Source organism: Gracilinanus agilis, chromosome 2 (genome assembly GCF_016433145.1).
Source record: "Gracilinanus agilis isolate LMUSP501 chromosome 2, AgileGrace, whole genome shotgun sequence".
NCBI classification, from domain to species: Eukaryota; Metazoa; Chordata; class Mammalia; order Didelphimorphia; family Didelphidae; genus Gracilinanus; species Gracilinanus agilis.
In genome coordinates, this window is record NC_058131.1 from 246688079 (window position 1) to 246702791 (window position 14713).

General features: G+C 37.3%; 1 protein-coding gene across 1 annotated transcript in view; it reads right to left on the reverse strand.

Annotated features, from left to right (window-relative positions):
* NFATC2 (nuclear factor of activated T cells 2) overlaps window positions 1–14713 on the reverse strand; it is a 160782-nt gene that overhangs the window by 75333 nt on the left and 70736 nt on the right. Inside the window, exon 5 of the mRNA XM_044663831.1 lies at window positions 14134–14274. Coding sequence (XP_044519766.1) covers window positions 14134–14274 — 141 coding nt within the window. The remainder of the gene's footprint in view (window positions 1–14133; window positions 14275–14713) is intronic.

The following is a 14713-nucleotide window of genomic DNA, read 5'->3' on the forward strand; positions in this document are numbered from 1 at the left end:
AGACCTTAGAAGTCATTTAACTCCAATGCTTCATTTCAGATATAAGGAAACGAAGATCCCATAAGGTTATTACAAATGGCTTGCCCCAGGTTATACAGGTAAAAAGCATCTGTGGTAAGATTTGAACCTGCTGCTTTCATGGCTCCACAGTCAGTAGGTTCTTTTCCATTATACCATTAATTAAACTTGTTCTATTTGAGCCAAGAGGACAGAACTAAGAACAATGGGCAGAAGCTTCAAAGAAGCAAAATTAGGCTGGAGGACAAGAAAAATATTCTAACAATTTGAGCTTTCCAAAATTGGAATATGTTGCCCCAACAGGTAATGGCTTCATCTCAAGTTGGAGGTGTTCAAGAAGAGGCTAGCTGACTCCCTTTTGTAGTAGAGATTCTTTTTCAGGTGAGTTGGCCTAGATCTCTATTGAGGTTCCTTCCACCTCTCAAATTCTATAATTCTCTGATAATCTACTTTCTGATTAGTTAATCTTATATTACAGAAAAATCAGATTGCAATTTATTCAGTCTAAGTTTATGTTTATGGAAAAATTCAAGACAAAGTTATACTCCCAAGGAACCAGAGAATCATAGAAGTTAGAGCTGGAATACAGAATCCAGTCCAACCTCCTTATTTCATAGATGGGGAAACTAAGGTTAATCAACTGGCCTAAGGTCACAAATCAATCTATTAGTGCAGCTTCAAAACCAAATGCAAGGCACTGTGTACAATCAAGATATCTCCTTTGAAAGGTTCATCTAAAACCTTCAGAGAGGTAAAAGTTTAGATAAATTCAACCCATACTCACCCCAAACTGGACAGTTTTTGATATAAGAATATTGGAATATGGTCTTGCTAAAAATACTTGGATCTGAAATATGGGTTCTCTTTTGGATACAGTCTTCTAGTCACATTCAATCATGCCTGAATGGTGGGCTGGAGGCCAATACTTTCATTTCACTGAGGACTTGAGTCACCAAGGTCAAAGTTCTTGGAGGTAAAAGGCCAATAGATTAGTCACGCATCCAGCCCATCCCCAAATCTGACATTTTACAAAGGGATGAAACAAATTTATATGATCACATATGGATCCTATTGACAAAGAAGACTCCATCTTGGTTGAAAGGAAACAAATACAGTAGTGGAGTAGTGAAATGGGAGGGAGTGGATTGTTATTCTAACAGAGTTCCAACTTATCCAGCATGCCAACTCATGGAAAAATACTTAATTTAGAAAAGAAAAAAGTATATGTATTTGTGTTTATTAAACAAAGGCTCCACTCAAAATAAAACCTTTGGGAACCTCCAAGTAATAAAATGACTCACATCAGGATGCTATGACTAAGTGGGAGGATAGGGAATTCCACTACCCACGCCAGGCTCAGAAATGATCAATTTGCTTTCAGCAGGTGATGGGAGCCTCTGCCTTTTGTTTGTTCCAAGAAAATCCATCTTTTGAAAAAAATGCTCTTTAAACAATTAAGTTTCAAAGCTGAATAATCAAGAACAGACTAGCTTCTACCATGAGCCCCAGAGTCAGAAGCGAGCCAGTGGGTCTTGGCTGGTGAGGACTGCCTGTGTTAATGAGGATTTACCAGCTGTAAAATTCCAAAACCTTGTGTCATACGAGGAAACCTTCCAAAACACTGGATTCCACCCTGTCTCAGTGAGTCTTGAAGAGCTATGGCAACTCGGTTTCCGCAACCACATCACTTTTATTTTTGTGTCCCTAGATTTTTTCCTGTTTTGCAATGTTTTGCTGGGATCCCCCAAGTTAGCTTGAGATTTAAGTGTACCGTGTCCAGCCACCAACTTTATAAAGTTCAAGAACACCATGGACATTATAACTTGAACCCCAGCTGGAAATCTGCAGATATAATTTTTTTAAAATTTGTCTTTTCAATGTCTCATAACATTATATAGTTGTGTGGGTGTGTGTGAGTGTTTGTGTATAAAGCTTCAGTGGTGGAATCTGAACCCAGGCCTTCTAGCTCCAAATTCAGTGTTCTTTCCACTCTGACATTACTTAAGCTTGCTCTGTTTGGCCCAGGAAGGGCTATTTTGCTTTGCTTTTGTTCACTTTCCTAACAGTGGAGAAGACATTCTAGGAAAAAGGTAAGAATTAACATGCAGAAGTAAAACTGTAAATAAGATGTCATTCATCAGAGCCCTAGGCTTTCTGAAATTAAAATAACCATCCCATTCACCACTTGTGTTTTCCCTATTCCAAGACTTGATATCCTGCCTGAATTTGAAGTGCCAGCTCTATTTTAGTACCCAACTATAAAAAGGACTTTTTAGTTGGTGGCTCAGATTACAAAACATAAGGGGATAAGATTAGCTCAAAAGGTTGTCACCTTGACTTAATGTAAGAACCAGATGGGATTCCCCTCCTAGGAAAACTCGAGCTGTTCCACTATATCCCCACCCCCACCCTTCTTCAGTGGCCAAACTGTCCATGGAGAAGGGGGTGGGAAAGAATACTGGAAAAAAGCAATAAAGAGGCAATCTGCCCTGCAGAAGACACATCAAATATAAGATGCTTGTATTCTATGCCAAAAGAGCAGAAAGCCTCTGAAAACATATTCAAATCCTCACAGCTTTCAAAATATTAAGTGGTCAGCTACCCCACCCTAGTAGCCTCATGGTATTCCCCAGATTTGGGAAAATTGGAGAACCCTGGTTTTAGATTGTTATCTACCCAAGAATACAATGAATCATTATTCCCCGGGTTCTATTTAGAAAGATATGATAGAGTGGAAACTAAACCCAAGAGACCTTTGTGACACACCACACAGGAAACTTTCCTATGTCATCCAAACCTCCACTAAAGTCTTCTTTCCATATCTTCTCATGGCATGGAGGTGACCCCAGATTTTCAAAGGCTGTGCCAGTAGAATGCTAAGTCTGATTCATCCTATAAAGCAGGAAAATATCTATATGTAGACTTAGTAGGACTGATACATCTAAAAAGGAGCAGAAGACTAGTCAACAAATAACGAATTTGTCATTAACCAGTATTGCTCATTATTACTACCTACCTAAAGTCAGGAAGAACTAGAATGACTCTCATGTCTTTTTTTTAAAGGTTAAAATTAATGCCATCAAAAAATTTAAGTTCAAAACAAAGAGAATGGTGATTTGAAAGAACCAGGTCAAGTACTAATAAAAGTCTAATATCCAGAATTTATAAGAAATTTACACAACTTTGTAACAACACTAAAAGCCATGCCCTGATAAGTAAATGGTCAAAGGATATGAATAAACAGTTATCAAAAGAAGACTTACCAACTACAAATAACCAGATGAAAACATACTTCATATCCTCAATGTTAAGAAAAAACAAAGTTAAAACAACTTTGATATATTATTACAGCTTTCCAATTGAACAAGACGACTAAAGAATGGGAATAGACAATGTTAGAAGAGCCATGGAAATATAAGCATGGTAATTAAATGTTGATGGAATTTTTATGAAATCCAATCATTCAGCATATCAACTTGGAATTATGAAAGAAAAGTGACTAAACTATCCATATTCTTTGACCCAATAAACCTTGTCACTTCAAGGAAGTCAAAGGTCTAACATATAACAAAATATTAATTCTAGCCTTTTTTGTAGTAGCAAAGAAGTGGCAACAAAATGGTTACTGTTGATTGGGGAATGACAAAAGTGTGATATATTAATGTAATGGAACATAAATGAGGAATTTTAAAAACTGGGAAGAGTTGTGTGAACTAATACAGTGCCAAAAAAAAAAGCAGAACTGAAAGAACAATCTCTACTATGACCCCAATAATCCAAATGAAATATCATTAATTAAAAAAATTTCAACCCTGAGGAATTAAAAAAACTAATTAAGGACCAAGAGAATAAATGAGGAAACATTTCTCCCTCTTCCTAGCAGAGAAACTACCAGAATAGAATGTTATATGGATTGTCAGATTCACTCACTGAATCAGTTGTTTTCTTAGAGAGGTAGGCACTCAGTCATTTTTCAGTTGTAACCAACTTTCCATGAAATATTTTCGGATTTTCTTGGCAAAGATACTGGAGTGGTTTGAGATTTCCTTCTTCAGGCAAAAAGGGTTAAATAACTTGCCCAGAGTGATATAGCTCATAAGTGTCTGAGGCCAGGAACTCATGAAAACTCCAGACTCAGCATTCTATCCACCACACTGCCTGTAGGTACTCTTATTCTCATTTTACAGATGGGGAAACAAAGACAAACAGAAGGTAAATTATTTCTCTGGGATCACAACAGCTAGTATCTCAAGTGTTCTGTCCACCAGACCAACTAACCTGCCTCTGAACAAAAAGAAAAAGGGTTTCATCATCATAACAATAATAGCTGATTTGGATAGGAGCTCAACAACCTATGAGATGAGGAAGTATTTTTATGCATATTTTAGAAATGAGGAAAGTACGGGTCCATGAGGTTAAAGACTAACAACTAGTGGTCAGCAAAAAGGGAGCTAGAAGTCAGGTCTCTTGACTAGCATTCTTTTCCACTTAGTCCAGGTTCTTAGGTTTGAGATCCTGAGGCTTAAAGAGTCCTAAGCTCAATAAAGTCATTTATTCCCTTTCCATACTCTTTTTCAATGGCACAACTTTAATGATGCCCATGATACCTTAATACCAATAAGACAATTCTGATACAGTGTCCAAGCAATATCCGTCAATAGAAACCCATTCCCACTTCCCAAGCAATGAGGAAGTAGCCCAATTTGTAACACTTTTCATTTCTCAGAATTGAATTACTTTGAGTCTGTAACTAGTTTTAGCAGTTAGAAACAGAAGTAGTACTATCTTTCTCTAGGTATCTAATCCCTGTTGCCCTTGAATCACATATACCATGTGCCAGATCCACTCATTTCCATTATTTCTATGTTGCTGGTATTATTGCTGTTTAAAATGATGATGATGATGATGATGATGATGATGATGATGATGATGATGATAGGTGGCATCAAGTAATGGATAGAGATCTGGCCTTAGAGTCAAGAAGGCCTAAGTTCCAGTCTTACCTCTAAAATACACTAACTGTAAGACCTCAGACAAGTCCTTTAATCTTGTTGCCTCTCAATTTCTTCATCTGTTGAATATGAGGGTTAGATTTTATGTCCTCCCAACCTATCATCCTATGATCTCACACCTCTAGTTGTCTGGCTCCTCATATGTAAAATGTGAATACTATTACCTCACAGGATTGGCAGGAGAATCAAATGAGTTAATACATGTAAAGCATTTGCAAACCTTAATTATTATATTATTTTCACAATGTACAATGCACAAGGAAGTGCTATAATTACCTGAATTTTGCAGTAATGGAAACTGAGGTATCTGAGAGGGCTTAAATAACTTGCCCAATTTCATGTAACTGCTAAGTGTCCAAGGTAAGATTCAGACTCAGGTCTTCATGACTCCACATCCACTAATTTAGCCATTTCGCCATTCAGGAGTTAGGCAAAAGTGTGGCAGACTGTATTTTATAAAATCCTCATGCTCAATGGCAGTAGCTTACCATAGCCTGGGGGATAAACCAGTTCCTTGACATTGTCATTTCAGGAGATAAGTCCCCAGCATTTTTTGACTTATAAATAAAACATCATTGATAAGAAAACATGGCCAGCTCTCATCTCAGCTTGCAGCAACTTGCCTTGTGAATTCTGTTTGGAAGACTGCCTTGCTGGAGAATAGATAGTCAGAGGTCTGTTGGGTTCTGTTTGGTTGGTCAGGAGATAGGAAGAACCCAAAGCCTAACTCTGTCAGACATCATTACCTTAAAGCTACTGTAGTAATTCTAGCATGAGATGGTGAGATCTACACTATGGTGATGCTAGTGAAAATGGAGATAAAAGGGCAAATTTGAAAACTATCAGACCTTCCATTAGATCATAGACCTTAGAGCTAGAAGAGAGTCTAGAGGTCATCAATCTGATTCCTTAGTTTTACTTACAAGGAGATCTAGAGAACAGAGATGACTTGCCCAGGTTCACACAGGAAGGAAATGGCAGAGCCAAGATAAGAATGCAGGTCTTCTGACTCCAAATTCAGTCCTCTTTTAGATATATCATGCTGACTTAGCAAGTCCATATCCTCTTCAAATATTGAAAGGGGGGGAAAGCTTGGGCCAAGAGGGTGGAACCAGGATCAATAATAACAACAAAATCCTAGAAGACAGACTTTGGCTTAATGGAAATGAGGAGAGATTCTTCATCCATCCTATCTCACACATTTCCCGTGCTAGCTCTATACCACCTTGTATTATAATAAATTAAAAAATGAATTACAAAATTCCATAACTTCCCTTTTGATCACCTCCTCATATTCTTTCTACCTAACTGCTTTCAACAAAGACTTAACTTACCCAACATGGTACTATATCCCTAGTAATTCCAATATAGGATGTTCCATCTCTCACATCCTTCAATACATTAGTCAGGAAGCTGGAATACTCCTTCCTTTCAGATTCTTCTTTTGCCTTCAACATTCAACACTTTCTCCTCCTCTGAAGTTCATCTGACTAACATCTTTTCACTTACAAAGATCATGTTGGTCATTTTTCTTAGTTTGTTGGGTTTTTTTAAGAGTTGAGAACCTGCCTCAAATTTTCCCTCTTCTCTCAAATTACTGCCTTTATATCAAAGGATTTAAACGTTCATTTACTCTTTTAAACATCCTAACCTCCTACTTCTTCAGTTTCCTCATATCTCATGACTTACTCCACCACTCTGCTTCAGCCATGCACAAGGATGAGTACACCCTTAATCTCAACATTCTCCAGAAATGTTCCTCTTCCTTCATAAAAAATTCTGATTTCTTCTGCCTGACCATAACCTCCTACAATTCTACCTCTCCCTGTGCCCTTCCTAAATTTATTCTTTATTTTCATATTCATCTCCTATCCCTTATGCCCTTCAGTATTTTCTCAAGTTTGACCCCTGCTTTGACTTCACTTTCCTTCATTCCCTCATCTTCAAAGTTCCTCACTCCCTTTTTTTCCTGTTGCTGTTCATTCCTGGCCAAGATCCTGAATTACTTCCACCATCTACTTCTATTCAAACTCACCTGCTGCCAAATGGTTGAAAGAAATCATGCAATGATACTGGTTGAGTATGCTACATTATGTTATCTCACATCCATCAGGCCCTCACTGAATCAAGAAAACCAAAGGAATAAAGACACAAAGGTCAGAGAACATCCTCAGGGACCAGGGCAGGCCAGTTTGGTTAATGCATAGAATTCACCAAAGGGAATACTATGACTTAGTGGTAGAACACAGGATAGTACTACAGAAGACCTTGAATGCCAGGCAAAGGAGTATAAACATTACTTGGTATAATGATAACAAATAAATGGTATGTTGACCATATTTTTAATTTTAATGAGCAAAAAAAAATTGAGCATTTTGTATTTGGATGTCTGTCATAGCTATGTTTCTATGATTGAGAACTATACCTAAGAATATACTTTTAAAGGCCCTAAAAAGGAGCTGAAATTGATTAATAGTAACTATTACCACTTTTTAATACACTAAGGATTTGGATAGTGACAATAATAGCTCAGTTACTCTCAAATAACAAGGTCATAAAATAACCTATAAAAGATTCATTGCATTCACTGATTGGAATTTCATATGACATAACACTTCAGTTGTTAGCTATATCAAAAATGCTCACCATAGGAACCTAAGGGTTTTTTTTAACCCACTTCCTATTTACTTGTACTACTGATTTTAAAAAGCATTTATGAGTTAGAAAAAAAAAAGCAAGAGGTCATTGTGAATCCTTGCATGTTGACAGAAAAATACCCTTACTGTAGGCTTGGATTTTTTTTTAAACCCTTAACTTCTGTGTATTGGCTTTTAGGTGGAAAAGTGGTAAGGGTGGGCAATGGGGGTCAAGTGACTTGCCCAGGGTCACACAGCTGGGAAGTGTCTGAGGCCAGATTTGAACCTAGGATCTCCCGTATCTAGGTCTGACTCTCAATCCACTGAGCTACCCAGCTGCCCCAGCTTGGATTTTTAAAAGAAAAAACATTAGTTTTTTCTTACCTTTTTTCTTAACTAAATGCTTGCATTACAACACTATTATAATAGATTGTAGGTGGAATGAAAAATACCAAACATTTTCATCATGACATATTATCCCTTTCTTTTAATAAAGAGGCAAGGGACATATGAGGGACACAGTTTGAACACCAAGATGACTGACTCATCAAATTGCTTATGTTAAAAATGAAAACAACGAAATAAAGTCAAGATAAAGTTGAAGGATGATGAAGTAGAAGGAGCCATTTTTCCTGGAAATGAACTTAAGTGAATGTTTTGTGATTGAAACAAAGCTATGAAATAATTTTTAAAAATCACTGAAAATCTTTGGGAAGAAGAGCAGCATGACCAGAATCTGTGCATAAGCAAGATTATGCTGGCAGCAGCCCAAGATATAGACTGGAAGGCAGGGGGTAGGGAGGAGAGGAAGAGTCATTTTGGTGACAATTCAGTGATTGTAATTGAGTCCTCAATCTAATATCCTAGGTTGGCACTCACTGTACTTGCCTGTATTTGCATGAGAAAGTTCCAGCTCACTGCAATGGGCACATGGAAAGGATTAAGGGTACTGTTAAACAGAAGGAAATCAATAGAAGCCTCTAGGGAGAGGTTGGCTGCTCATGCCTGTTTTGCCTTTTTATTGACTGCTCTTCAACAGTGGATTTGATATTGTCACTTTTCAAAGACTGGAATGCTGCCCCAGTGGAAGAGGAGTCCCCTAATCCTTTTATGTGGCAGTCACTCCAACACATACACACTGTTTCATGTTCTACACACTGGGCTGGCTCCATTAGACATGTGTCATGGGGCCCCTGCAGGGTCAATTCCCTGCATTCTCTTTGAAGCCAAATGGTAAATAGTCTAGATTTCCTGAAATGGCTCAAGCTCCATCCCAGGATGTTAATGTTGCTTTAAGCCCAGGACTATGTTTTCCAGTCTTTCTAGGTATAGTGACTTTAGGATTCTGTTTGGAATGCTCTATCCCAGAGTTAAGACCTTCATTCAGTTATCAACTTCATGATTTTAAAATTAATGAGACAGGCCTTGACATGCCCATCTGTGAATGAAGCAGCTGCAAGGCTTATGCCACATATTTACTGTAACATATCGATCTCAATGCTAACTGCAGCAGGTAAAAACTAGAAATATCTTTTAAAGCTAAGAAAAGAGAAGCACAGGGGACAGCTAGGTGGCTCAGTATATTGAGAGCCAGGCCAAGAAACCAAAGGTCCTAAGTTCAAATCTGGCTTCAGAAACTTCTTATCTATGTGACCCTGGGCAAATTATTAACCCTCATTACCTAGCCCTTACCACTTTTCTGTTTTGGAACCAATACATAGTACTGATTCTAACATGGAAAGTAAGGGGGGGGGGGTGTTTGTTTGTTTTTTTAAGAAAGAGAAGAGAAGCACAGAAAACCTAAGAGATGACTGAAAAAAGTCCTCCTAAATCACAAATCAAATCCCACCTCCTCAATCAATGTATCAATCAGCATTTATTAAGCTCCTACCATGTGCACTGTGTCAGGTGCTAGGGAAATAAAGACCAAAATGACAAATTTTAAGTCTTGCCTTCAAGAAACTTACATTCTATCAATAGAAATATGCCCACATGCAAGAAGAAAGCAAATAGATTTTTTTTAAAAAATAATTTTGATAGGGAGTGTCCTCCATGAAACTTTCTTTAATTCTTCTGAGCTGAGAGTGGCTTCTCACTATTATGAAGAATCATAGAACCTTGTTCATATCTATTATACCCTTACATTCTATTTTGTATAATAATAATGGCTAGCATTTGTGTAGTTCTTTAAGGTTTACAAAGCACTTAGTATATACTTTCATGAATGCATGAGCAGCTAAAAATGAAGCAAGGTCCAATATTGGTCAATTATATAGTATTAAAGGATTTAAAGACAGTAGACAAATTTCAGATGATTATGTAATGAAAATTTTTGCAATTGTGGATATAAATATACTAGAAAATGATCTTGGTTCCTGTAGCAGAAATGGGTCCTATAGCAGAAAACCTTCATTTAACACAGCCTCCATTACCATTTGAAATTTTTAGTACTATTACTTCCAAAATCATTATTCATTCACTTAGAGTATTCAATCAAAATCTCTAAAGTCCAAGAAAAAGCATCCTTCACACCAGAAAGGATTAAAGCCAAGTAATCATGCCACGCTGATAGTCATTTCTATCAAAAAACAAAATCTATTTTCATTCTGAAAGGCTCCTTCAGGCCAAGCCCATTAGCTTGGCAATTTAAAAAACAACCTTCTTCACCCAAAAGTTATGTGTGACTGAAGAATAGAAAGAGGTACATTTGTAAATGTGAAAGTTGATACAGGGGGGAAAAACTCCTAAGGAGATATCCAGGAAAATCAGTAACTATAACAGGTCTGTTTGCTTTGTCAAGAAGACTGTTAAAAATTAAGTTACTAAAGAAAAAAAAAAAACACTCAAAAGCAAAGAAGACCAGTCTTACAGTACTAGAAATATATCATCTGCCATTCATCATAGCTTTGCCTACCTAAGAATTTACCATACCCAACAGGAAGTCCAACTTCCTAAAAGCCTGGCTTGCAGGACCTTCCCTATTCTGGTCTCACTTTGCTTATTCCACCATATTTTCCATTGCTTCAGTCCTCACACCTACTTATGTTTGCAGAATGGCTCCACCTGGTTATTCCTCCAAGACCCCAAAATCAATATGCCCCAAACTGAGCTCATTTGTCTCTCCCACCCCAAATCGACCCCTCCTCTCAATTTCCACACTTTGGTTCTTGGTACCACCTACTTCCCAGGCACTGAGGCTCAAAACATTGAGTTTATCTTCAAATCTTCCCTCTTACTCGCATCCCATATCCAATTAGTTACTAATATTAATGAGACTCCTTCCAACTGTCCTCTCTTATCTACTCCTACTGCAAAAAAAAAAAAAAAAAAAGTCTTTACTACCTCTGGATGATTATAGTAGCCTTCTAAATCATCTCCAAGATCTAGTCTCTATCCCTAATATATCCTTCACACAGCTGCTAAAATAATCTTTCTACTGCATATGTTTGATCATTGGCTCTCCAGCATCTGACTGAAAAAAAAATCAGCAATTATTAGTTTATAGTTCTACTTCCTAAGCTGTATAAAATATTCATGAAAATGGCTATGCCCATATGAAGGGCAGCCTTAATGAAAATATAAGAAGGAAATAAGCAGTCTTTCCTAGACAGTTTCTTTCAACACACCACATAATAATAATATTAATGATATAGCATTTTTGTATTGTGCCATATCTTTATAGTCAGATAACTGAGAGATGAAAGCATACAAGACCCTTTTGAGCTATTATTGTCAGTTATGAAAAGGGATTTGAATTCATAGAATAAAAGCTTAAAACTTCTCCTCAAGCAAGGTGTTTTTTGTGAATATATTTAAGATCATTCAAGATTCCTCAAATAGGACAAAACCAGCGATAAGTATGTTCAATAAACCTCTAATTTAAAATAAGGCAAGGCATAAAATGAGAGACATTCTTCCCAAAGGAGTTTGCTACCATAATGAAGGTTTTCCTATGAAGAGTCCAAATGCCAAGGTGATTTTATAGGGTACCATTCTTCCATTCTAATTCTTCATAGTATAAAGCAATGGTGTCAAACTATATGCCAAGAGTTTGATACCTCTGGTATAAATGATGAGATTCTCAACATGTTCATGAATGATGCTGTGATTAAAATAATCCTTCAAACACTACAAGGATTCCTCAATGCAATGAGATTCATGGCCTCTCAAAATAAAATGAACTAATGAAACACACAAGAAAAGTCAAGTGGACTGAAGAACACATATTGCCCAAATCGTCATAGCATTCAGTCTAAAGGACAAATCTTTGAGTTAGTCCATCAATGCTTAAGTTGCAAATGAAGAAATGAAACTGAGTTCAGAACTGAATAAAAGGAAGAAAATAGGTTAGATTTTGTTTAGGAAGCTATGCACCGGGGGCAGCTAAGTAGCACAGTGGACAGAATGCCAGGCTTGGAGCTAGGAGAACTTGGGTTCAAATTTGGCTTCAGACACTTCCTATCTCTGTAAATCTGGGCAAGTCTGACTACTTAGCTGTTGCTGCTCTATCCTGTCTTGGATCCAGTACTAAGACAGAAAGTAATGGTTTTAAAAAAAAAAAAAGGAAATTGTGCATCTTTTTGAATTATCACAGAGTGCTACCTAACAGAAAGTTCCATCTTTTTTTTTTTAAACCCTTCCCTTCCATCTTAGAATCAATACTGTATATTGAATCCAAGACAGAAGAGCAGTAAGGGGTAGGCAATGGGGGTTAAGTGACTTGCCCAGAATCACACAAGTAGGAAGTATCTAGTTCCAGATTTGAACTCAGGACCTCCCATCTCTGGGCCTGGCTCTCAATCCACTGAGTCACCTAGTTGTCCCCTAGTCCCATCTTTTTTAACACCAATATTCTTTTGGTTATTCCATGTGATTACAAACCTGAAAAGCTAATAAGACCTCTAAAAAGTCAGAGTTCCAGGTGAGCAAAACTGGAGAAAGATGTTGTCAGTATAAGTAGGCCATCAAATATTGGACCCGATGGTTTTCATGCACAAAGTTGTATCAAAGATATGTGGACTGGTCATGTTACCAGACCAAGCAGCAAAGGGTCAACCTAAATTTTTGCATCATTATTCAAGAAATACCCAAGGGCTATAGCCATGCCTAGGGGAAGAACTCTATTAGAGCTCAATTGACAGATTCTCTGTGCTGAGATTTAAAAGAGCATGGACAAAAGTCAAATGGAATGAGAAGGCTTAGATAGGGAACAGCCAAATGCTGCGATTGGTCTCTCTATTCACATATAATAATATGGTGGCCTGGATTGGTTCAAGTCAGTGTTGTGTGAAAGTGGACAAGCTACCATACTTCTCTTAGCTTCCCATGTGTAAAATGGGCATAAACAAAATCTACCTTACCTCCTCATAAGGTTTTGTGAGAATTAAATGAGGCAATGTATATAAAAAGCACCATATAAACTCTAAACCAAGCCAAGCATGGTAGTGTGCCTGTAGTCCATATTGCTCCTGGGAAGGCTGAGTTCAAGAGTTCTGCACTAGGATATGGATGAAAGCTCATCTCATGTTCTCACTAATAACAGCACCAATGTGGTAAGTTTCTGGCTGTGGAGAACCACCAGGCTGCCTGAGGAAGGGCAAAATTAGCCTATGTCAGAAAAATAGAACAGGTTAAAACTTTCATGCTGAATTTTGGCACATTGGGTCCATGAGAAGTCACTGCACTTCCATCCTGTTTGAGATAGAGGGTCTCAAGGAAAAACAAACTCTAAAACTAACTTGTGTTTGTGTCGTCAATCTTTCTAAGGTCAAAATAAAAATGGAAAATATTTAGTTGGATATGTAGTATAGTTAAAAAGTCTTATTATCTTTCAACACAAGGAAATTATCCTTTTTACCTGGAGGGAGAAACACAACCACAACCACATTTCCAATAGTTGGAAACCATGAGCAAAGAATCAGATCACCTAAGGGCAGTTAGGTGGCTCAGGGGATTGAAAGCCAGGCCTAGAGACAAACAGTCCTAGGTTCAAATCTGGCCTCAGACACTTCCTACCTGTGTGACCAAGTCACTTAATCCCCATTCCCTAGCCCTTAACAATCCTCTGCCTTGAAACTAATACACAGTATTGCTGCTAAGATGGAAAGTAAACGTTTTTGTTTTTTGAATTGGGTCACTTAATGAAGAAACCACTTCTGACATCTATAGATTTCTACTAAAAAACAACAAAAAAAAAACTTAAGAGTTTTGTCATGACTTCAGATCTCATAGAATCATAGAATACTGATGTTGAAAATGATGTTAAAATCCATCCAGCCTATCTTCCTCAGTTTAAGGAAAATAAAACTGAGGCCCAGGGAAGGACCTCAGGAGCAGCTCATGAACTTTTTCCACTATCCCCTCAGTGCCCTCTTTCTGCTGATTATGATTTTCTTTCTATTTCATAGAAAAATGTTCTCAAAAAGCCTTTTTCAATGACTAGAAAGATAATTTTAAATATTGCTTACCTGTTGTCTTTTCAGTAAATACAACTTTGGATTCTGCTGTAAAATTCTGGCCAGTGAGGATCATCTGTTGTCCTCCATAAACCAGGCAGCTATCAATATCTTGCCTTTCAACCATGGGCAGTTCATGTGCAGATCTTTGGGCTAAGGATAAAAATAAAAGAAATTGCATTATCAATAAAGACAGCCTGCTCTGTAGTCTTAGTTTAATTCAACAAGCAGGTATTATGTATATTGATTTTGTGCTGGGTACTGAAATTACAAAAACAAAAATGAAAACTCTGCTCTAGAGGCTCTTACATTCTCTTAGAACAATATTCTTATTTTATAAATTTTGGTCATCTCTTTTTGGAGAAAGCAAGTCACAGAAAAGAATGTTTAAAAACAACAACAAGAAGAAGATTTAGTGCTGGAAATGATCTTAGAGATCACTAATTCTAACATAATGCCTATGTTTTAGATGTAAAGAAAATGAGGTTACAGAAGTCAATTATTTCCCTAGAATTCCTTCTGGAAAGTGGGCAAGAAAAGAGTTGGAGTTGTTTAATTTTTTTCTCCCAAGTGAGTAAAAATTAAACTCTTC